The sequence below is a fragment of the Manacus candei genome, unplaced genomic scaffold (genome assembly GCF_025592945.1).
Source record: "Manacus candei isolate 608988 ecotype Guabito, Panama unplaced genomic scaffold, ASM2559294v1 h1tg000017l, whole genome shotgun sequence".
Classification (NCBI taxonomy): Eukaryota; Metazoa; Chordata; class Aves; order Passeriformes; family Pipridae; genus Manacus; species Manacus candei.
Window position 1 is genome coordinate 20,563,045 of NW_026138065.1, and position 23,638 is coordinate 20,586,682.

The window sequence follows — 23,638 nt, forward strand, 5'->3', positions numbered from 1 at the left end:
CCACTGCTGGAAGTACTAGCACAGACATAGTCACAGGTGCGTTTTCAGCATATAAAGTATAATATGGACATACGTTCCTGAAGTGAAAGCCAGCTATTCTGTTGCTTTGACACTGTTTGTTTCAGACCCCACTACACTTCTTTCTCCTGAACTTGTGTTTGAAAAAGGCTCCATTGCTACAGTATATAGAACTTGAACTGTCAAGTCAGGCAGAGGATTTGGGAGAAATTTACCCAGCATCTGATCTTACACAGGAAAAGTAGAAATAAATCAGGCTTTTTCTTGGAATGAATGACAGAGGCAAGAAGAGCCTGAATCTGTCATGGGTAACTTTATTTTTAAAGAGCCAATTTCTAGCACATACCTCTAATCTGCAAATTCGGGATATACTTCCAGTAGTCTCTAAAAATCCATGGTGTCTGCAATCATCACTACCGTTGCTCAGCTAAGTGCTCAGGGAAAGAAAACATAGCCAAATTAATAGTACGAAGCATGTGTTCATATTAGTATTCATGCTGTAAATAAGATCAGGAACTGTGGCTTACATAGGTCAACTGATCTTGAGTAAAATACCAGCTCATAATTAATGAGGGTACTTAAGACTGGTGGCTAAGCATATCTACCACACAGACAGATCTGATTAGGCTCTGACATACCCGTGAACAATGTGCGATGTGTTATTTGCCGAACACACGCCAAATGATTTCCCACAGAAACCAGTAAAATACTATTAACATTGTTAACAAAATTAAATATTTCTATATTTTCCTGTTGCTCTTTGGAGAACAATCTGTCTTTTTATTAGGGGACACTGTCTGCAGCAACAGAATTACAGACTGTGACAGGGGCTGCCAGACACTGCTCCTGTGCAGGCACATACTGAGTGGGGTTTGAGGGAAGATTGCTTGCTGAAGTGATATCTACCCGCCTCTGCACAAGGCCAGATGGCCAGTTTTCTGGGGTATGTGTCAAATCAAATTTCAGAGGTTGAGTGGAAACAAGGAATGTTTTGCCTGCGGCTCTGGAGGCAATGAAGGGCTGGGGTGGATGCACACACCCTGGTGATGCACTGTACTAACCACCCTCTGCTTCAGTTTGGGTCTCCGTCTCTGCCCATCCATCTCTTTTCACCCCAGTACATTTCTCTACATCACTGTTGTGAAGAGACGAATCTTATTATGGCAGGGGATGGCCAGGGATCTTATTGTGGCAGAGGAAGGCCAGGGATTTTCTCAGAACATGCTGGGAGTGGTGTGGCCTATGTGTCTGACACAGATGGTGCAGCAGCCGAGGCGACCTGACCTGTGCCAAGGAAGAGGAGCAAGGAACGAGCCACAAAGCACTGGTCTGTGATCACCCAGCCTGACCTGGGTCAGGCACACCAGACACCAAAATGGTTACAGGAAGGAAGTGATGTTGCTTGTTCCTTGAGGATGTCATGGGGATTATTTACACCGCTGCCATCTCCCTATGATTCTCGGTCACCCATGGGGACAACCCTTCCAAGTTCAGCTTAAAAGACTGAAAGAAGTGTGTGCGTGTACATATATATATATCTATATGTACACACATCACTTGGATGTTGAGATGTTGGGGTTGAAGTGGTGCAGGACAGGAGCAGGAGTGCAGGGATTGTGTGAATAGGAGCCGTGAGAAAGATGGATCAAGAAAATGGGAGCAGAGGTGTGAACAAAATAAATACCTCTATGTATATATGTATATATATATAGATGTGTATATACATGTGTGCCTATATATGTAGACATATATAGAGAGAGATATACAGATGTATATACATACATCCACACTCCCGACAGCCTCCCAGCAAGCAGGGCTGCAGTACTAGCTTTTTAAGATCACCTCTGCCACAGCAGTGCCGCCCCGCCCGGCGAAACCCGCCCGTGCTCGGGGCCGCCCCCCGCCCCGCCCGCCCTGCCGAGCTGCGGGGCCCGGCCCCGGGGCGGGGCGGCGGCGCCGGCGGCGTGGGCTCGGCAGCGGAGCGGACTCGGAGCCAGGTGACCTTGGCCGGCAGAGCCGGACTGCGCCCGCCGCCGCCGCCGCCGCTCCCGGGGAAGCTGGGTGGGGAGACGGCCGAGATGGTGGAGGACGGCGGCGAGGAGGAGGCGGAGGGGGAGAGCGGGGAGATGCCGGCAGCCACCGCCGCGCCCCCGCTGCCGCGCTGCAATGGCTTCCTGCCCGGCAAGGAGGCGGCGGACGGCGGGCGGGCGGCCCCGGCGGGCGGCGAGGAGCAGCCCGCAGCCCCGGCAGCGGCCGAGGCGATGCTGCCGACGGGCGGCGGGCGGGTGGAGACGCGCCTGTCGCGGCGGCGGCTGGTGGTTCTGGCCGTCTTCAGCTGCTACTCGCTGGTCAACGCCTTCCAGTGGATCCAGTACAGCATCCTCAGCAACGTCTTCGCCGTCTTCTATGGCGTCTCGTTCACGCAGATCGACTGGCTCTCCATGGTCTACATGGTGGCCTACGTGCCGCTGATCCTGCCGGCCACCTGGCTGCTGGATGCCCGAGGTCTGCGTCTCACCGCCCTCCTGGGCTCGGGGCTCAACGCGCTGGGCGCCTGGCTCAAGTGCGGCAGCCTGGCCCCCCAGCGCTACCCCCTCACCCTGGCCGCACAGGCCGTCTGTGCCATCGCCCAGGTCTTCATCCTGGGGCTGCCGTCGCGCATCGCCTCCGTCTGGTTCGGCCCCACCGAGGTCTCCACCGCCTGCGCCGTGGCTGTGCTGGGCAACCAGGTAGGGGCGGTGGGGAGCAAGGGCGGCTTTCGAGAAGTGGGCTTCCTTGGAGTTTGGCATTGAGTTAAAAATAAGGTGCTTAAGTGGGAAAAGGTATTCTCCAGGAAGCGGTTATGGGGCGACATTGGAGAGTGGAAAGACGAGGGAGTGGGGACAAGTGTGCTGTGATGCTGCGCCGCGCCCTGCCCTGCCCGGCCAGCCTCGCTGTGCCGGACCCCGGCCGTGTGGCAGCGTGTAGCAGCTCACACGCTTCCACATCAGCTGCCGGGAGTACACCAGTCAAGACCCTTTTCAGAAGTGGTCTTATTCCACTTTCTCTTCCTCTTGCATTTTGACATTTGGATTCATATGACTGAATCCACCCCCGGTTGGAGGGGTGTGAAGTATGTGAACTTTCATGAAGAGCCCCAGCGCCAACATATATTAGTTTCTGCTTTTTAAAATATGGCCTCTAATTGCCAGGTGCCAGTAGTCAATACCCTGGTGGCTCGTGAAGTTTTCTGTTACGCTGTGATAGTTCACATCACTGTGGGGAGCTGATAACTGAGTCCTGGATTTCCTCAAGCTCCCTGGTCCTGGCCAGTTTCAGAGAGCTGGAACAGGTGCATCTAAAAGCACAGGTGCAGGTATGATACTTGGTTTTTTTCCTCCTATAGCCTTGTTCTCACACTGTGCCACTGTCCCTGCTTTTTTTTTTTTTTTTTTTTTTTGGTGGCAAAATATTGCTAAGATTCCAATCAGCGTCACTGGTGCAGGCTGAGGTCCTAGGTAGAGTTTGATTAAGGTAGTGGGGGATTTCTTTTTTCTCATGTGAGTCTAATGATTTTATGCTTGTGCCACTTTGGATTATTACAACGGTACCTTTAATGTACAAGGAAATTTCTCTCTTCTCAGTTTTTGCTTTCTTAAAAAACAAACTCCAAAACCAAACTAAAAATTCCCCCCCCCCCCCGCCCAAACCCTCAAAAGCTGGATTGAAAGAGTGAGATGGCAAATCAGAAATTAGAAGTAATGTTGTCTGTATATTCTACCGCAGTTCATTAATGTTACGTATTTATGGTTAGGGTTGCTCATTAGCTTATACCTGTCTGTTTGCAGTTTTTTCAAAACAATGGTTTTTTGCATTCAGGTCTTTCAGTGTACAAGTCAACTATTCACTTTGGACTGAAGATTTCAGGCGTTGTTGGTTGTTTCAGCAGTTGAGCAAAAATTTTGGATCTACATCCTGGAATCAAGTTAAAGGTTTCTTTGGCAGCTAAATTTCCACTCTTCCAAACATGCACCAGTCCTCTCAAGTACCAAGAAGTTACTGGGTTTTTAGTTCTGCAGTACAGTGCCAAGGATCCAACTTGAAGTCTGAAACTGATGCTTTGTTTGGATGCTGAGATGAGGGGGTCAAAGTGGTGCAGGACAGGAGTAGGAGAGGTGGGATTGTGTGCATAGGAACCACGAGAAAGATGGATGAGGGAAACAGGAAGAGAATGTGAACAAAATAAGTCATAGTTATTTCTGGGGCATATTCCCCTCCAGAAGGTAGAACTGATCTCAGTGTGCTGAAGTGCTTACTGGTCCTCTGCCAGGGAAAAACCTGTGAAATGCACTGACAAGGTGTGTTTCGTCTCCCTCCAGCAGTCCTGTGCAGAGGACAGTGGCTTATTCTGCAGCTGTGTCACACTCTGCTACCTCAGAGCTCTGTGCTACAGAGGTCTGAAGATCCTGGTCCTGCTTGTGACGCATGAAATCTGATATGGTGTCAAACATGGAAATTTCTCTCTTCTCAGTTTTTGCTTTCTTAAAAAACAAACTCCAAAACCAAACTAAAAATTCCCCCCCTCCCCGCCCAAACCCTCAAAAGCTAGATTGAAAGAGTGAGATGGCAAATCAGAAATTAGAAGTAATGTTACCTGTATATTCTACCGCAGTTCACTTCTTTATACACATTCTGTTAGGGTCTCAGTGTATTTATTTAATTGCACAAGGCGAACTATGTAACAGAACATTTTGCTATAATCCACTGTGCTGTTGGTCATGCGATTTCTTATCAGAAACTTTTTGTAACTTCAGAGCTGCAGCAAACAGGGCTGGGACTGCAGGCAGGGGAGGGACAGGGTAGTTATGAAAAATCAGATTGTACCCATTACCTCTTTAGATGCTGATCATTTGCAGTTCAGCGCAAATCACTGGGAATGCAGTGATGTACCTGCCAAGGGTTGTTAGGAGTGCCAGATTGCCTCAATTTAGCATCTTAAGCAAGGCACACCAAAGTCATTGGAATGCTTGATCCTTCTGGCCTTAACCTCTCTAGATGTAAATGGTGAAAAATGGCATCACTCCACTTTGCTGGAATATTGTGGGTGCTGTATTGGCTCCTACTGGGGGAGAAAAAAACATACCTTGAGGAAAAAAAAGTAACTGTGTACTGCGCTCATGTTTGTAGAGTTATATACTGAAGGGTGAGGACAAAAAGAGACACAGTCTTTATGTGACCACTGGATACTGTGTAAATCTGATGGTCTGTGGGGGAAAAAAAAGGTAGCAAACCACACATCAGGATATGCATGAAGGATGCTTTGTAAGCACTGTGGCACACCTTAAATGTACTTTCTAAGTGTTAGACCTACTACTCCAACAGTCTTTTTTTTTGTTTTATTTTACCTAAAATAGATGCAGGTTCTTTAATTACAAAATAAATGTTCTAGCACTTTAAAAAGCAGTTTAGTTTTGGAGGAGCAGAAGAGAGAAATTGGAGAGTAGTCCAAGACGGTTGTTTCTTCATGTTTTAAAATGCTTTATATATATACCCAAAATTTCAGTCCTTGTTTTTTTGTCTCTTTAATACATGTGACATCAAATGGAGAAGAGCATTTCTACAAAAGTAGCTTGAGTCTTCTGTCAACTCCAGCCCTTCAGTTACAGGATGACTGATACAAATTTATGTGCATGCACAATGTTTTTCTGTGAAAGATTCTTAGATATGTGCCAGGTGTAGTATAGATATACACGAGGTGTAGTATTGGAATCTAATTTAGAAATGAAAAGGTTAAAACCTGAGTTATGGAGGCTCGGATTGTAAAACATCACCAAGAGAAAATGGCTCAGAAGTATGATACCAAAGGAACACTTTACCTTGATAGTTTTATTAATACGTATTATGATAAAAATTCTAAATTCTACCTGGTAAGACTTTTCACTTCTGTTAATTTCCCTATGAACATAAAAATTATTTTTGGTTTTCTTGCTTTACAGCTTGGCACTGCAATTGGGTTTTTATTGCCACCTGTTCTGGTTCCAAATACACCTAATGATATTGATCTTATGGCACATAACATCAGCATCATGTTCTATGGAACAGCAATAGTGTCCACACTTTTGTTCTTCTTAACAGGAGTTGGTAAGTGTTTCATTCCTGGAATTTAAATGCTGACCATAGGGAGTGTTAACAACATCTCACTTAAAGCATGTGACTGTTCAAAGTATTTGAGGTTACATTTTCTCCAGTTTATTTGTGTACACTCACCTGTTGTGCCAGAGTTAAGCAACTACCACTTCACTGTATGTCGTGCTTCACATGGGGTGACGTCTTTCAGAATATTTAGTTCTCTTATTTTTTTTGCTACAAGGACATTATGATACAATGTGAATTCCCTCTGTTAATCTAAAAGTTCAGATTGTTGGTAGCAATCAGATGTGACTTGTGGCTGTGACTTGATCCTTTAATGACAAAATCTAGAATATTTTTTTATGGAAGTCTTAGAATCACAGGCCAGTCTTCTGAAAATCATTGCGCTGAAACACTTAAAAAACAAAAACCAAAAAAACCCCCACATTAGTTTGGTAAAGATAAATCCAAATTGTTTTTTCTTCTTTTTCCCTAGTGTTTGAAGAAAAGCCCAAATATCCTCCTAGTCACTCTCAAGCAGTCCTGCAAACCAAACCTCCTGAGGATTATTCCTACAAGCAGTCCATTACTAACTTGTTCAAAAATACTCCATTTCTACTTTTGCTGATCAGTTATGGTAAGTGATGCTGCCCGGCTGTAGTCTGGCAGAACAGTTCAAATGTGTGCTGAAAGCACACTGAGTTTTAATTGTGATGGTGGTTTTTTACAGGGGAGGGAGTATCAAACTTTTATTTATTCAGCTGCCGGTTCTGGAAATCTTGCAGGATGCAAAATACCATTTATAGGTCCAGCGAAGAGATTTCACCTGACAAATAAAAGGTTTTGCCTCTGATGATGGGTCTTAAATGTCAGAAGAATATTTCTTTAGGGTAGCAGATCTGCTTGGCTACCCCTGGAATGACTGAAGTATTTATTTTGGTACTGCAGGTATTATGACTGGGACATTTTATTCTGTCTCCACGTTATTAAACCAGATGATAGTAACTCATTATGAGGTAAGTTTCTCATATCTTCTTTGTCTTTTTGTTTTTTTCACTGTACATTTGCAGAGGTGATGTTTGTTATTATGTAGGTGCTATGTGTGCTCAGATGTTTGGTGTCCTTTATACATCTCTACAGTTTCTTGTACCATACTGCTATGGGAGTCATAGAAATGTTTGTTTGCACTTTTGACTGCCATGAGGTCTGAACTTGACTCTGAGTGGAAGCAAGTTATTAATGAGCACCATATAAATATTTGTTGAAAGGGAGAAGAAGTGAACGCTGGGAGAATTGGCTTGACACTGGTGGTGGCAGGAATGGTGGGTTCGATTATTTGTGGTTTGTGGCTGGATTACACTAAAACATACAAGTAAGTGTGGGTAGGCATGTCTGGGGTCAGGGGTAGGAGAGTGTTGCAATTGCATTCGAAAAATACTGCAATGTAAGGGCTGAAATGAACTGATGATAAAATGCAGTTCATCCCTGATCTTTTAGTGGCCTTGATGGACGCAAGTTTCTGAGGCTACAGTGAAAACTTGAGGCTCTTATTGGTTCTTGGCCAAAAGAAATGAGGGAGAGGAATGCAAAGATGCAAAGGGGTTTTCCATCTACCCCTGTCTCTTCAGGAGTATAAGGCTAACGAGGAAAGCACTGTAAGTCCTACATACAATGGCCAGGTGGCCCAGGGGGCTTCTTCTCCTAGGAAAGCATAAAGGCTTAAAGCCTACTCTGCATTGTTTTGCAAGATGGACAGGTGATGGATTCTCAATTTTTTTATACTGCTCCTGGTCCCATTAGTAAGCATAACATCAGCTTTAATTCAGGAGGTGACCATGGAGCTGAACTCTGTTCAGCTAGGAGGCTAGGAGCTCCCAGGTGCAACACTCAAGGCCCCCAGCAGCAAGCACTGGCCTGGAGCACTGTTTGTGATGGAGTAGTTCTCCCCTGTGACTCATAGCACATTATGTGCAAGAGCTCTAGAAACCTAATGGATGTTAATGCTGTAGATTGGCTTTGTTTCTGCATGTGTTTTGGCTTATAAATATGTGCTTTAAGAATTTGGATGACACCCCTTATTCCAGATTTAAAATAAATAGAACATTATAATGAGATTTGTTTGACTTGCCTCTTAGTGGGCTGACTTTTATTGTTAAGAGTGTTCAATTTGGCTGCTCCTGTGTTGATGTGTCATGTAAAGGGCAGCACTGCAGAATGGTTGAGAGGTACAACATAGCAGAGAACTTAAAATAGTCTTGAGGTAGTAGTATCTGCTGTGATTGTCCACTCTGAGAGTCTGAGTACTGAGTGTCTTGAGCCTTGAGTGAAGCAGCCATATAACCAAGGCACTGAAGAGGTCAGGAAGGAGTATATTCTCATTGCATGCTATGTTTGAGTCAGAATTGGATGAAGCAAATTTTATAGCTTTGGAATGTCTGTTGTTAGAGAGTCAGTAATGTTTATGTTGCTCTTCCACGCTTCAGTAATGTGCTATGACCTTCTGTTAAGAATGTTAACTTTTTTTTTTGGTTGGGTTGCAGGCAAACTACTTTGATTGTTTACATTCTCTCTTTCATTGGGATGTTGGTATTTACCTTCACCCTGGACCTCGGATACCTTATAGTAGTGTTCGTGACTGGAGGAGTACTTGGGTGAGCAATTAAAGAGCATTAGAAGACTTACTTTTGTTCAGAAACAGTATTTAACTGTTTTAATTAGATGATTCTACTGTGTATTCTGTCACCATGGTCTCAACCTACGCCTATAGCTCACAGTACAGGTAGGGTTTACTAGGATTTCACCTTCCGTTAAATCAGAATAAATCTAAAGTAACTCACTTTTCAGTAAATTTCATTTAACATTTTTATGGACCTAAGTCTCTATACGGTCAGTTCATTTGGCTGCAATTCAAAAAGCTGTCTGCAGTAAAGTTGCAGCTTCCTGCTGACCAGTGGAGAAGTGATTAGAATATGAGCAAATCTAGAAAGACTGGCTTCTTTGCATTTTGATTAATCTCTACTTTGATAGCCCAAGCAACATGCTGGTTACTTTGATCACTCAGAAGAGCATGAGCTCTCATCATAGATACATGGTCTAAAACCCTCAAAAGGTGCTGAGGGAATGGTGCTGTATTTTGACACAGCAGACCAGGTAAAGCCAGAAATGTCTTGAGACAACTCAACTGCATTAAGCCCCTTCTCTTCCTGTCATCTGTCAGTCCCCTCAGCTTATTCCATAGCAGCTTCTAGCAGATGTTCCAGTGTACAGCCTCACTCCCTACTGATAGTCTCTCTTTGTCCTTCAGCATGGATATCTGTGCTGATCAAATGATGATGATTCTGTATGTCTTTCATTTGAAAGGAATTGGCTTCAGTTATGGAGTGGCTTGTGGACTGGTCAGAAAAGGTTGTTTTGTATGTATGGAGTGGAATGCAGGTGGTTATGGGAAATAGGACAAATATGTTAAAACATCTTTGTCCTAAAGAGAGAGAGAGGATTGGCTAAAATTCTTGGATGTTGTTGAGGGAATGAAGGAAACAAAAGAATTATTGAATTATGTTGTCATGAAAACATGACAGTTCAGAGTACCAGCTAGTTCCTCATACCCAATGTGTATGTTAGATTTTCTTAGCTGTAGTAATAGATGAAGGCCACACCTGCCATCCTTTTACTCTCCTCTTCAACAGGTTCTTCATGACTGGCTATCTTCCACTTGGGTTTGAATTTGCTGTGGAAATTACATACCCAGAGTCTGAAGGCACTTCCTCAGGTCTCCTTAATGCATCAGCACAGGTTGTATCATTTTATTTCTTCAAGCAAAGTAATTTTGGGGAGACCACTATGTTCAGGTCTAGGAAGGCTTTCTTAGACTTGGCTACTAAGTTTCTGTTGTGTTGCTGTAGCCCTTGTTTTTTGTAATTTGGTTTCTATAAGATGTGACCTGAAACTTTTAAAGGTAAAGTGATGACGTTTTTCTGTGTGATCCTGACGAACTGACTTGTTTGTTTGTAGATATTTGGAATTCTCTTTACACTTGTTCAAGGAAAACTCACAACAGACTACAGTCCTCGTGCAGGAAACCTCTTTCTTTGTGCTTGGATTTTTGTGGGCATTATCTTAACAGGTAATTAATTAGAAATACAATTAATGTTTACTCTTTAATGTAAAAATGTGGAGGTTTTAAGGATGATGTTGCTAATATAGCAACAGCCATTTGGCATCCATTTCTTGGGTCATGCCTTGAATTTGAGACATAGATATCTGTCTCCTGAGTAGGATGGTAAATGGAAAGAAATGCATAAATGGAGGCAGTTTGCAGTTTTCCAAATGCAAGAAACTGCTGATGTGTTCCAGAACTGTACCAGTGACTTACGCATGTTGATACTTCCAAATGTGCTGAAAGTGCTAAAACTATCAAGCTTTGCTTTAAGTACTTGTGCTTTAAAGGCTTTTATTGTCATTTTCTGCTTTGTATGCTTTGTGGGGAGCAAGTTCAAATGGGCAATGAGTTCCAATCGCAAAAGAGTGAATACAGGTATTTTGAAAATGTGCTGAAAACAGCTTTCATGTCCTTGCACTGTGCAATCATTTCCCTTGACATGCATGTCATTGCTAAGTTGTGAACCAGCTTTCTTTTTTCGTTTTTTTTTTGTTTCAGCCTTAATAAAATCAGATTTGCGAAGACACAATGTGAATTCAGGGATTATGAATTTGGATGTTAAAGCTGTAAGTGGTGACTCTGTGATTGTATTACCTACTTGAATGCTTGGCTTCTATTGGCATAACAATATTAACTGCAAAAGAGTAAATACAAAATCTTATGACTGTTTCCATGCTGTTTTGGAACAACAGAGCCACATGGGATGCTGCCCTCAGATATCTGTTTTTTCCCTTAGCTCCCATGAAAAACCCCTAAAGTACCTTCTGCTCCCAGATTTTCCTGAATTTTAAGTGGCTAATATTAATATTTGATTTTATTGCTTGAATCTTGCTTTTTCATATTTGCAGGTGCCATTGTAAATTGTGAAACCTTTTTGTGTATTGAGTTATGAGGCCATCCTATAGACTACGCATTTTATTTAAAATATCTGCAGTCCCTTCAAGTGAAGTCAGTCTGCTGAATAAAAGCCATGCTGCAGTTTCTGTACTGTGCTGCATAAAGAGCTGGGTTGTTCTTATGCTAAGCACCCTCTCAATTTAAATGAAGAGTGAGCATAGCCCTTTCTGCTGTTCATGAGGTTCCAAGACCATGTTTCAGCAACTTTTCCAAATTACCACAGTTACTAGTAGAAATAAAGTTCTCACCAAAAACTTTTTTCAGTGGATCAAAACATGAGACAACTTTTTAGAGTCAGATATTGCAAGATCCTCTGTCATACTTCTTTTTATGTGTAGGTGTCTTACATGTACAGCAGCTTTTGATCATCTGTGATCAACTGCACGCAGTTAGTGTCTGCAGGAGGTTCAGAAACTTCCAAACTGGTGCTGTATGAGCTAACTTGAACCTGAAACCTGTGCAGCTGTGTGTGCAAAGTGTGGCATCCTGTAGGCCTGAGCTGGGGCTGTCTTGGGGCTTATATGCTGCTTAAAGGCAGTGGCCCATGACTCGTCTGATTTCTGTTATCACCTTCCTAATTAGCCTAGGTTGTCACACAACTTCATTTGTATTAGCCAAGATATAAGAAAAGTTGGAGTCTTTGCCCTGGTATTACCATAAATAATTAAAAACTGTCTGTGTTAGTAATGTACAATAGCACTTTGATACCAAGCCTTGATCATCAAGATTCTACAGTGTTTAAATGTAATGGAGAAAAAAACTGGAAGTTAATCCATATGTGCCAAACATCTATATGCTATAAATCCATAAAATTTATACTAAGAAACTAAATTCTAAGGGTTTTTTTGTTTGGGTTTGGTTTTTTTTTTGTTTTTTTTTTTTTAGGGGAGAGAGAGAAGGGAAAATAGGTCTTTCTATAATTGCTTAATTGATCTAATTGACTAGATATACTACTAGAGTCTAACTTAACAATTAACTAAGAATACTGAGGTTGGGAATAGTTCTGCTGCATAACAGCCTAATTCCTGTTATGTTTGTGTGTTTTTGTTTTTTTTTTATCTCTCCCCAGGTACCAGTTGACAGTCCTGTAGAATCTGAAAGCACTACGTTAAAAATTCAATCAACTTTATAAAGCTGAAGGAAGGTGACTTAGAAACGCACAAGTTTGGTTGGATATGGAACAATATGAACTAGTATAATCACTGGATTTGTGTGTATGAGTAGTAAAATGTGTTTGTTGATATTGGTGGTAGATGTGTGGTGGAAGCTATGAAGATGCTCAGTTCATTTTGCCCACGATGCAAACAATTCATCTTTGTATGGAATATTTATTTTAATGGTTTTCAAGTTTTGCAGTTTCACTAGTAAAGAACTGTGTGAACACTCTCCACACTAGGGAGACATGTATGTTCAGGATGCATACTTGAAAAAATCTGGAATCCTGAAGTACAATTGTCACGATTGGAAGTATGTAATCTTCTCTTCTTGCTCAGTCTTTGCTGGTGCGTTTGAAAAGTCAAAGAGTAGGGAGCTGCACAGCAGGAGGATGTTCACGAGTTCCTTTTTTATTTTAAATGTATCTGTATTTTAATACAAGCCAATGATTCCTTCTGGGAAACTGATAGCACAATACTGAAAACGAGAGATGACGTGTATGTTTCATACTGGCATCTGACATTTCTTTTGCCTTGAAACTTCTTGATAGGTATCAGAAGGCAGAGATAAGAGAGAACACTGTCTCATACGTTCATTGTAACATTTTTGGGGAGGTTTAAAGAGTTTCCCACTAGATAAATTGAAGAAAAAACATTTCATATTAAATATAGTGAAACGGAGGAGAAAGGCCTTTGATATCTCTGTTGTGAAGTACAGGCAATAAGGAACACTACCACATAGGTTTCCTCCATGGAATATTTTGAGTGCTTTCTCAGTTAAAGCGAGAAGAGTACGTGTTTACAAAGAGCTGGTGCCTTTACTTTGTAAAGATCTTTGCCTCATCTTGAGTTTAATCAGTGCTGCTGAAGAAATTCCATTTTGTCTGTTAAACTTTCTCTGAATATATGTGGAATATCAGAAAATGTTTTCTATCCTTTTTTGCATTTATTTTTCTTTGTTATGAATTGTATCACTTGTCTCGTGAAATTTTTGTGCTTGTATAACTTAAATCATGTCTTTTGCAGTTTGTTAAAAGCTGTAAGGATGACTGAAATGAAAACAGTGATATTTTCACTTTGTCTGATCAACTATTTGCTTTTATACATACATCTTAGCTACAAAATGAGCAGACTGTTAACATTCACTTTGTGATCACATTTATCTGAATTTGGGATGTGGGTTTCTCACTGTAGGGCTTCTGAAAAGTTTCTCCTTTACCTTGTGCTTTACCTACACACCTACAGAACTGATAGCACTACAATAATACTGAGGTCCTACTATTACTGGAAGAGTCAGACCTGAGCTAGCGGACTTTTTGCAAACATTTAAGTTTTAGCAGTTTGTAAGCTGAGCCTGCAGATTCAGTGCCATCAATGATGCTGTCTCTTTAAATTCCCACAGATGTAGTGCCATCCAGAAGGTAGAATAGAATCCTACTCGAAGTTTTCCATGGATTGTTACAGTTGAGTATGGGGAACTATTTAACTCTGTGCTGGTTTCGACGGGGGTAGAGTTAATTTTCTTCACAGTGGCTAGTTATGGGGCCGTGTTTTGGATTTGTGCTGAACACAGGGTTGATAGTATAGAGATGTTTTTGTTATTGCTGAGCAGGGCTTGCACAGAGCCAAGGCCTTTTCTGCTTTTTGTACTGCCACACTGGCAAGGAAGTTGGGAATGCATGAGTGTGTGGGAGGAGACACAGCCATGACAGGTTACTCAAACTGACCAAAGGGATATTCCAGACCCTATGACACCATACTCAGTATATAAAGTGTGGGGAAGAAGGAGGAAGTGGGGGCATGTTTGGGGTGGTGACATTTGTCTTCCCAAGTCACTGTTACATGTGACAAGGACCTGCTTTCCTGGGAATGGCTGAACATCTGCCTGTGGGAAGCAGTTAATTAATTCCTTGTTTTCCTTTGCTTGTGTGCATGGCTTTTGCTTTCCCTATTAAACTGTCTTTGTCTCAACCCATGAGTTTTCCAGCTTTTACCCTCCTGATTCTCTCCCCTGTCCTGCTGGTGGGGGAGTGAGCGGGTGGCTGTGTGGGGCTTGGCTGCTGCGGTTAAACCACACCAAACTCCAAGATAGCCTTTCAGTACAATAAGTATCGTGAGATGCTTTTCTTTTCCTTGTTTCACTGTAGACTTAGAGAATCCTTTTGTATGAAAAGGATCCTGAAAACTTATGTTTCTAAACTTAGCCTCTAAACTTGATGATCTTGATTTAAACATTTTGTATGGAAAGACCTATCGGAGTAAGCTAAGCATGCTTGGAACACTTGCCAAATAGGGTCCATGTGTCTTTGCCAGGTCAAGTGCTAGCAGGCCTTGCTGGTCCTAGAGAGGTGAGCTCAAGAATAGTCTGCTACTGAGGTAGCTGAATATAGGAAAAGTAAATCACGGATACTGAAATGGCAGGCAAGAGTATAGGAGTGGAAGTAGAGATGCTTTCATTATGTCAGTTCTTTACATTTAATGACTTGCAGTGGTATAAACTGCCCCATCAAGGGATGTACACATTTTCAGCCTGAGTGAGAAAAGTGAAAGTTTCTCCCTTCTGATATATGTGGGTGGCTTTTCCTCTGGAAAATTTATAATAATGTGTGCCAAAATATATTTGTGTTCTTCGGCAAGATACAGATTCAGAAAATATTTATGTTCATGGCCCCTGGTTGCTTTGACTTTTGCTGTTGCAAAATCCTAACAAGATAATATTTTTGCAGTTTTGGGGAATTGTTTTCAAATATCCAGTAGAAAGTCTTTGGCAGTATCCAGAATGTTTGCTAACCTCTCCGATAAACACTGTCCAAATTCAAAGATGGAGCCTTTTTCTTTCTTAAAATTTATTTTTAATTCCTTTCTTCACTACTAGTTTCCAGTTTCTTTAGTTATGTTCAGCTGATTGTTGAAAAAATATTCTAGTTTTGGTTCCCTGTGTTTTTATCTCCTGCCAAATTACTTGGCTACCCTCTGAAAAGGTTCAAACAAGATTTTGGCATGCTGGAAACCCTGTTGGGTCCCTGAAAAGAAAATATTTCTAATAATAAAGGCTTAATTATATCCTGGATTTAAAAAGAGCTTGAAAGTTGGAAACCTGGGAGCTATTTCCAGGCAGTGATAAAGTATTTAAATAAAAGGCTCAGCAGCAAAATAAAGAACAAATAAAGAGCAAACCAGTATTTTATGCAATAATCTTATCATCTGTCAAGAAACTGAGGTTCTAGCTCACGGCAGAAACAAATTTGGGGTAGTTGAGGCTTTGTGTTTTTTGCTTTCCACTCAATCAAACATAGAATCATAGAATGTTAAGGGGTTGGAATGGACTTTAAAGATCATCTAGTTCCAACCCTGCTTGCCATGGGCAGGGACACCTCCCACTAGACCAGGTTGCTCGAGGTCTTGTCCAATTTGTCTTTGAACACTGCCAGTCTTGGAGCATCCACAGTCTCCCTGGGCAACCTGTTCCAGTGTCTAACCACCCTCAGAGTAAAAAATTTCTTCCTGACAGTTCCTGACAAAGGATCCCTTTCCTGCTTCCCTATATAGGACCCCTTTCAGATACTGGAAGGTTGCTATGAGGTCTCCATGCAGCCTTCTCTTCTCCAGGCTGAGCAGCTCCAACTTTCTCAGCCTGGAAATTCCACATCCATCTGGCACTGGAAATAGGGTTTCTGACTCTCTTAGCCTTGAGATCCTGGCTCAGCTGTCCAGTAAGAGTAGAGGTGGGTGCTAAAAATCATAACGGTTTAAAGAGGTAATTGTATCATGAATGGAATAACATGTCAACTACAAGAGGATGGCGTGAGAAACCAAGTGAGGAGAAGCATTCCAATCCCGTGCATCAGTTTTTGCTTTTCAATTTGCTTTTCTTTTAAGTGTTTCGAGAGAGCTCTAGAGGATGAAAGAGAACTTATGTAATGGAACGTAAGCAAGGGGACTGCCCCCAGGTTCCCAGGGGCCCACCAGGGTGTGCAATTGATAACCTTCAGCTACAAGACTCAGAGATTAGCCTTAAAAATAGCTCTTATCTTTGCATTTCTTCCAGACCGTGTCAAACTTTTGATAACCTAAGTGGGAGAGATCCAGCAAACATTGACCCATTTTTATTTAGCATTCCTAACATGGCCTTAAACCCCTCATTTCTGTTGCCTGGGTGTGAAAATATCAGATCTGTAAGGCATAGTCTGGAATTGCTGCAGTCAGGAGCTTTCTTAAGCTTAGGACTGAGATAAGTCCTTCAGAGCAAGTATTTTGTAGATGGGTGCTTGTCTTTAATAACATCTCTTTCTGTTGCTGAATGTCTGTGTTTTACAAGGAAGAAAGAACAAGGGAAGAAGTAGGAAGAATTAATGTGAAACAATTCAGGTTAATAGGTCTTTCCTAACTTCATCCTCTTAGTCATCTCTTTTGTTCAAGGCAGTCTGTTGTTTCAGAGACAATCACTGGAGTGTGTAATTAGAGCTGCCAGCCCATGTTGCCTAATGAAAAAATGGTTTTTTTTGAGAATTATTTGGACTATCTTGTGCATCTACAACCAAGTGAAATTGGGTTAAGCTGTAAACAGTTATTGTTTTCATTTTTCATTCTGTGAACTCACTAGTTTTCCTGTGTAATTGGGAATGTGTGCCCTTTTTAGTTGCTGTCTTTCAATACATGGATGTACCACCTTCTTAAGTGTTATAGGCTACTAATGTTTCTTGGACCACAAGCTGTTATTGTACCCCATGTGATTGCTCCCAGCACCACATTCAGTCTGAAGTCTGCAAAGAGGGCAAAGTGGTGTTAATACATGAACTAGAATGAATTAAGCAAAAAAAATTCCTAAAAGAAATGTATTTTTGTGTAAGACCCATGTTATTTACTGCTCATGTCTTTGTTCTACTCATGAAGATAACAAATATTTTTGCTGTAATATTTCGGGTTTGTTATTGTACCATTCTTTGTTTCAAGAGAAAATTAAAAATTCTTTAGGAATATCCTCTGATTGCAATATTGTCTGTATGTGTATATGCGGATGGCATCATTACTTACTGTTATATGTAACTAATAAAGTGTATAATGCAAAACTTGATTGAAGCCAAGATTAGCATTTTTGATAGCTGCTGATACAGCTGATGATCTAAAAATGATTCATTTTTTTTTCCTTAGAAGCTGCCTTTTAATGTAGGGGAATTTAAAGTTAATGACTTACTGTGTCATTAATAAACATGCATGCACATGTACATGCAGAGTGCATGTATGTAGATTTATAGATTTATTCTACACAAGAGTATTGGCATCCAGAGAAATTTTCTCAGGGCGTGGAAGGAATTAAATATTAGCAACAGCTGAGTTGCTCCACTCTAGCGTAGTGATTTCTCCTTTGCTTTGAAAAAGGTCTGTGAGGAAAAGGAAGTTTAAGTTAACCCCTAAAGCAGAGCGATCCAAAGGCAGCTTCTTGAGGGTAGTGCAAATATTATTTTAACAAAGCACTTGGTTGCAGAGAGATTATCTGGGGAGAGAGAGTAGATTAACTTCTTAGAGAGGATAGAGTGAGACATTATCTTCAGTTATGGCACAACTTTTGTTTCTAAACCCAGGGTTGTCTTCGGTGGGAGCACAGCAGAACCCTTGTGAACACTCTGCAAGGGATCTATCACTTACTCTCAGACATTTAGCCCAGCACATCAGCTGTGAACCAGGTAAGTTTGAGTAACCTGCTTCAAAGAAAATAGAGTCAGTGTAAGAAAATGGTTTAGGGTTTTTTAATCTCACTTCTCCACAAAACTGGGATTCTCTCTCAGCTATTTTTGTATAGGAGATTCTTCACAGAAGGAGGTTGCAGGTGCTTTATATATTTTGTTATATAAAAATGCTAACTTCCAGTTCAACACTGGGTTGAACTTTTAGATGGGTTCTTCATTTTACAACCATGACTACAGGGTCATGTTCCTCTATGAAATCTGCAGGCAATATCTCCATTTAGCATTGTAATTTAAACATTCCTGCAGCTAGGAAGGAATAACCCCAGAAAATTATTATTGTCTTAAATAAATTTCTTTTGGTTATTTGATTTTTTGTTTTGTTTGTTTGTTTATTTTGTTTTGTTTTGTTTTGTTTTTTTTTATCAGATGCTCAGTCCTTCTTGAAAGAAAACACCAGAAGCCTCATCAGGTAAGTGGAAGATGTGAATCCACCCTGACTATGATTAGTCAGATAATCATTTCTGTAGTTGGGAGGAGGGCCTGTTTATCCAAAGCTAACAAGTGCTACCCTTTCCAGAAAGGGATGTGGTTTGTGTATGGATAAAATAGGCAGACGCTTAATAGTCCAGCTGCTTCCTGGGCTGAAAGCTTTCTTAGAAGCCTGCTGGATTTCCTTCTGGTAGTACTTCACAATGAGCTAACCTTATCTGACTATGTTCTAAATCAATATTTATAGCTTTATTAAACAACAACTTTCAGAAAATAAAACAATAATATCCTGAACTTTACAGAAAGGACTTCAGCAGGTATGTCAGAGTAAAAAAAAAAAAGGCTAAGTACTGGCAATGGTTAGGCATAATTATTGATTTGTGAGTAATTTGTGAATAACTGGCTAATGTCTGCTTAATAGCAGGGATCAAAATTCAGCCTCTAGGATGCTATTTTCCAGTGTTTTCTCAGTAAACTGCTTCTGCTTGTAATAATGCTGAGACCATCCAAAAGGTTGTAAATAATGTCTAAAAGGCATTGTCAGTATTGTGGCCTTGCGTTACAAGTTTCCAGAAACAGACACAAGACCCTACAAAAGCTATAAACTCCATGCAGATGGAAAAATCCCAGGGAAGTATTGAAGGCTTCAGTTTTGCTAGACTGCATTAGGCTGAACCAGAAAGTTCCGAATTTCTTTTCTCAGAATGGGGCAGTCCTGAGGTTTCTCGGATGCTGATCACTAGTTTGAATAAGGTAAAAGAGGGAGTGCAGAGGAGTGCAAAGTTAGTTATTTTTTTAGAAATCAAATTATCCAGCTTGCTACCAAGAGAAAAAGAACATAAAATATAACAGCACAGTTTCTAAGGCTGTGCATGCTGCTTTCTCCATTAAATATTGGAAGGCAACTTGATTTCTTCAGAATAATTCATCAGCTGATTCTGAACAACCCTACGGCCATTAGACAGAATGTACATCCTGTGCGGAATGAAGCAGCACTGTCCCACTGGGGTGAGAATGACTCACCCGTGGATGATTAACTGTCTCTATGGGACTTGAATTTGTGTTATCTTCTGCTCCCAGTGAACAACTGAAATTTCCTTAGGGCCCTAATGCTAAAAACCTGAAGTTCACTAAGAGGCCACTGCCTAAAGCCGAGATAGAAATCCCATGATTTTGCATCTTGTCACTGCTCCACAGAAGCTTCAAAAAAGTAGAAGAGTCTGCAAAGGCTCAGAAGCTTAACAAAGTTATCCAAACCAGGCTGTTGCCAGGGGAGATGCAGAGGTCCCTTGGCTTTTGGGGAACAGAATGCCCCACGGTTTTCCTCTGACCTACTCCAGCTGCTCAGGCTAGAACTGTAAGAATCTCATGAGGGTTGAAATATCTGTGTGCAGGAAGAGTACAGAGAGCATTATGGAGCCTCCTCCAAGTTTGCATGATCACACAACATTCCCAGTTTTGATTCCAAAGTCAAAAAATGCTCTATAGGCTTGACTTTGCAAGTCAGTGCTGACAATGAGTATCATTTCTGTGATGGCAAATAATGAAGATGACTAAGAAAAAGTAATTTTGCTCCAGATTACTATGCTTCCTTTAAGAACTTTGTTTATAAAATGACCACAGTGTTTGAATTTTACTGTCACCTTCAGGTGCTTCTTGCAGTGTTTTGATTACTCTTCAATCATGCTCTAGAAAGGGGGACTCTTAACCTGTGGAGCAGTTTCCTAGGGATGCTTGAAGTGATGCTTCAGATCAAAAACTGTTTGATGAAATCATCAGCTGATGACACCTTGTTGTACCACAGTATTGAGAACATCACACATTTCTCTTTGCAGGTTTCACAAAGCATCTAAATTCAAAGGCTGTTTTTTGGGCTTGTGATATGTTCTACTGCTAGATTTAATAACTTTTTCAGTCCACTTCTCTTTCTTCCTAGAAAGAAAATGTGTTTGAGGAATTTTAATATGTAAGGGTGACATCTGGTCAGAGCGTTTCCTAACTAGTATCATACTGTTCATAGAGGGCACAGAGTATCCCATAACAGGACTAGATTGATTATTTTATTTCTGAACAGCATCAGCAATTATGCTTCTAACCTTAAGCAGGCAGGGTTTTATTGCAGTACATTCCTCTCTCCACGCAGGCAGGGATGACTCAGGTGCTCACGTGGCAGTGGAGGTAAGTCCTGACTCTCACCTTTGGTGCTGCCACTGGCAGCTCCCTTGTAACAAGGGCTGTAGCTGTGGATGATTGCTGAAAAATCTCACTTCTAGTAGCAGATTTTTTTCAGCCACCACCCTTCTTTACTCCCTGCATTTTTATTATGCAGTTCCACTGAAAAAAAAAAAAAAGTTATTGTGCTGGGTAGTTTACCCTCTGACTAAAGGTTAAAGAAGTAGTTGGTAAAAAAAAAAAATGGATTGTTGATATTTATGGAATGTTGCATTAGTGTTTCCTTGTTTGTATAAGCAGAGCTTGCTGCAGAGACCAAATCATGTGATATGCCATCAAGTAAGACCTTCACAGCAATCTGTTTTGATGTAATTATTTTCCCAAGCTACTGTGATGTTTGAGACTGAAACTTTGCAATGAGACAAGGATTAGGTAGGCTAGCAAAGGGACGCTGATGTTGTACCCCTCAGAAACAAGTTTCACTTGTATCTGGTGCTATCTGTTGTAGACCAGAGTGAGGTGACTATAGTAAGTATGGAAGAGGCTATTTCACTGTCAGCAAAGGATCAGTCAGGCCAAGTGGGACATGCTGACCTGCCAATGGGGAGTGGAAAGTGAAAACTTGCAAACCAGTTTTGGGGGAGGCCTGATTTATAGGCTTTTCCTGACACTTTGATTTTTTTTTTTTTGATCTTTATTAATACAAGAAAATCTTGCCTGTTGGATTAGTCTGAGGACAACTGGAGCCCAGTTAGATCCATCTAAAATAAACACTGTAACAATTTGTTGCAGTAGAATTACTGCAGGAGGTCCTGGACTTGCTCATGCAGAAATTGAAAGATGCTGCTGAAGTTCTTCATTGGTTCAGCCAAATCAGCTGATGGCTGTTTTTTCTGCTAAACCACTGTAAAATAAATAGTCTTAAGAGTTCCCAGAAAGGGTTACTTTGGGGAAAGCTCCAAGGAAGCATGCCCTCAAAGCATTCCTTTTGTAACTTGCTTTTTTTTTTGTTTGTTTTAAGTCTGCCTCACATTTTTATTTTCCCAGTGATCACATGGAAGTTTTATGAATACATAAAGTTGTTCTTAGTGGTTACGCAAATCACTTCTGCAACCTTGCATCAACAGCCCTTCCCACATTACCATGGTTACATCCTTATCGCAGTTTGACCTTGCATTTCATTACTAAAAATATCCCCTTCCAGTGTAACGTCCAATTTAGGAAAAAGCCCCAAACAAACAAATTTTATTTTCCTTTTCAAGGATCAAATGAGGTCACTATGGTCTTTCCAGGAAACGGGCTCATGGTTGCATAGGAATAATGCAGTTCATTGACAGCAGGCAAACTTTCTTGACCTCTGTTTTTCTGCTTCCCCCTGCAAAACTAAAGCACCTTTGTATGATTAACCATTTGGGACTGCAGCTGCCCTTTTGGTTCTTAAGTTCAGAAAAAGCCATTAAGATCACTTGACCCAGCTTTAGCAGAACAGCGTGCCCAGCCTGGGAACACTTTGTGAGGTACCCAGGCTTCAGGCTTTTGACCACTGCCAGCTGGAGGCACTGGGCATATTTCCTGCTCCACCAGTAACTGACCTGCTCCTGGGTACTGGTACAGGGACGTTCAGTGAGTGCAGAGCACGTCACTCCACTTTTGGTGACCTGGAAAACAACCCAGGTCCAGAACTGTAATGTTGTCATCTACCTGATGGAAAGAAAGCTTTTGATTGGGTGCTGTAAGACCATTCCTTGGCTATTGCTTCCCAGTCCTGGCTTGGACAGCAGAAGACTTGAACACCCTCTTCTTGCTCAAAAGAAATCTTCAGCTCTCCCTAGTGGGGCTGTAGCAATGTCAGTAGTGTGGGTCCAGTGGACTGCTGGACCAGCTCCCCACTGCCTGCCTGCAGAGGCAGCAAAGAAAATGCACCAGGAGCAGATCTGTGGCATGGCTATGGCACTGAGAAGGGCACTGGTGTGGACTAGGACCAGGAGAATTGCCGTATGGCCCGGTCTGAAGGAGTCCAGGAGCCAGGCAGGGCAGGGTCAACGGCAGTCTGCCAACCACCCCATCTTTAGCTGCAGTGCTGCTGCTGATCTTCTTCCACTTCTGGGGTTTGGTGCTTCCCTTATGTGCCCTGGCAGCATAGAGTAGCATTCCCATTCACAGTGAGAAGTATTTTAACACAGGTGTGTTGATAGTGGAGTTGGGACAAGGCCTTACGAAGATCTTACAAAAGGCTGGAGCCATACTGTCAGAAGACCTGCAGAGCAGGAACTCACTGAATTTCAAAGCAGAAAAGTGGGAGCATGGGCAGTGCAAGAGTCCTCACAGGCGCTAATCACACTGGTGGTCCATTCCCAGCCTGGCTGCAGCTCCCTGTTCTGAGGCTGGGTCAGGCTGGAGCTGCTGGCCAGACAAACCCTCTCCTGCTGGCTCCTAGCACAAGAAACGCTGTTTGGAAACAATGGGTAATAAAGGAAGTGTTTTCTCAAATAAGCCCAAATAAATACATCAATGAACTGCCTCTGTCCATGAGGAACATCAGAGGGCAGTGAGGTTTGGCTACACGGCAGGGCTGAATCTGTTGCTGTGTGCAAGAAGATGCTGGGGAAGGGGCTAGTGGGGCTCCTTGAGGGGTTTGGGGGGGTGACACTTTGGAGAAGTCTGCTTGGAAAAAGTGCCAGTGCTAATATCACCTTGCTGCCATGGTACAATTAAGAGCTATTAATTTTCCCACAGTTGATTTTGTAATTGCACTGCAGGGCCCTTTGAATATTGCATTTAAATGAGTCTGCAATTGGAAATAATGAAGGTTAAAACCCTCTTACATGATTTTATGATCAAATTAGTTCCTTTGACCCAGAAAGCAGATGTGGTAGCACCATGCCCCACGTTAGGAGAAAGACTGTAGGTTTGAGGTGTTGTTCAGAGCTAGCTTTAGAAAGGTACATCCGTAC

General features: G+C 41.9%; 2 protein-coding genes across 2 annotated transcripts in view; both read left to right on the top strand.

The window, feature by feature from the left end:
• The first annotated feature begins 1,970 nt into the window (after positions 1–1,970).
• Positions 1,971–17,039, top strand: FLVCR1 (FLVCR heme transporter 1). Its single transcript, XM_051783952.1, has 10 exons — positions 1,971–2,747; positions 5,994–6,138; positions 6,623–6,763; positions 7,075–7,142; positions 7,395–7,498; positions 8,667–8,777; positions 9,813–9,918; positions 10,138–10,249; positions 10,784–10,851; positions 12,252–17,039. The coding sequence occupies exons 1-10, from the start codon at positions 2,097–2,099 to the stop codon at positions 12,312–12,314; spliced, it is 1,569 nt and encodes a 522-aa protein (XP_051639912.1). The 5' UTR covers positions 1,971–2,096; the 3' UTR covers positions 12,315–17,039.
• A 3,238-nt stretch (positions 17,040–20,277) lies between these two features.
• Positions 20,278–23,638, top strand: part of VASH2 (vasohibin 2) — a 41,190-nt gene continuing 37,829 nt past the window's right edge. The window contains exon 1 of the mRNA XM_051783955.1: positions 20,278–20,690. The gene's annotated coding sequence lies outside the window, so the exon portion shown is untranslated. The remainder of the gene's footprint in view (positions 20,691–23,638) is intronic.

Excerpts from the sequence above, each read along its gene's own strand:
- FLVCR1 (XM_051783952.1), top strand. The coding sequence starts at position 2,097 with ATGGTGGAGGACGGCGGCGAGGAGGAGGCGGAGGGGGAGAGCGGGGAG. Across the intron at positions 2,748-5,993 it reads TGGCTGTGCTGGGCAACCAG|CTTGGCACTGCAATTGGGTT; the intron begins GTAGGGGCGGTG and ends CTTGCTTTACAG. Across the intron at positions 6,139-6,622 it reads GTTCTTCTTAACAGGAGTTG|TGTTTGAAGAAAAGCCCAAA; the intron begins GTAAGTGTTTCA and ends CTTTTTCCCTAG.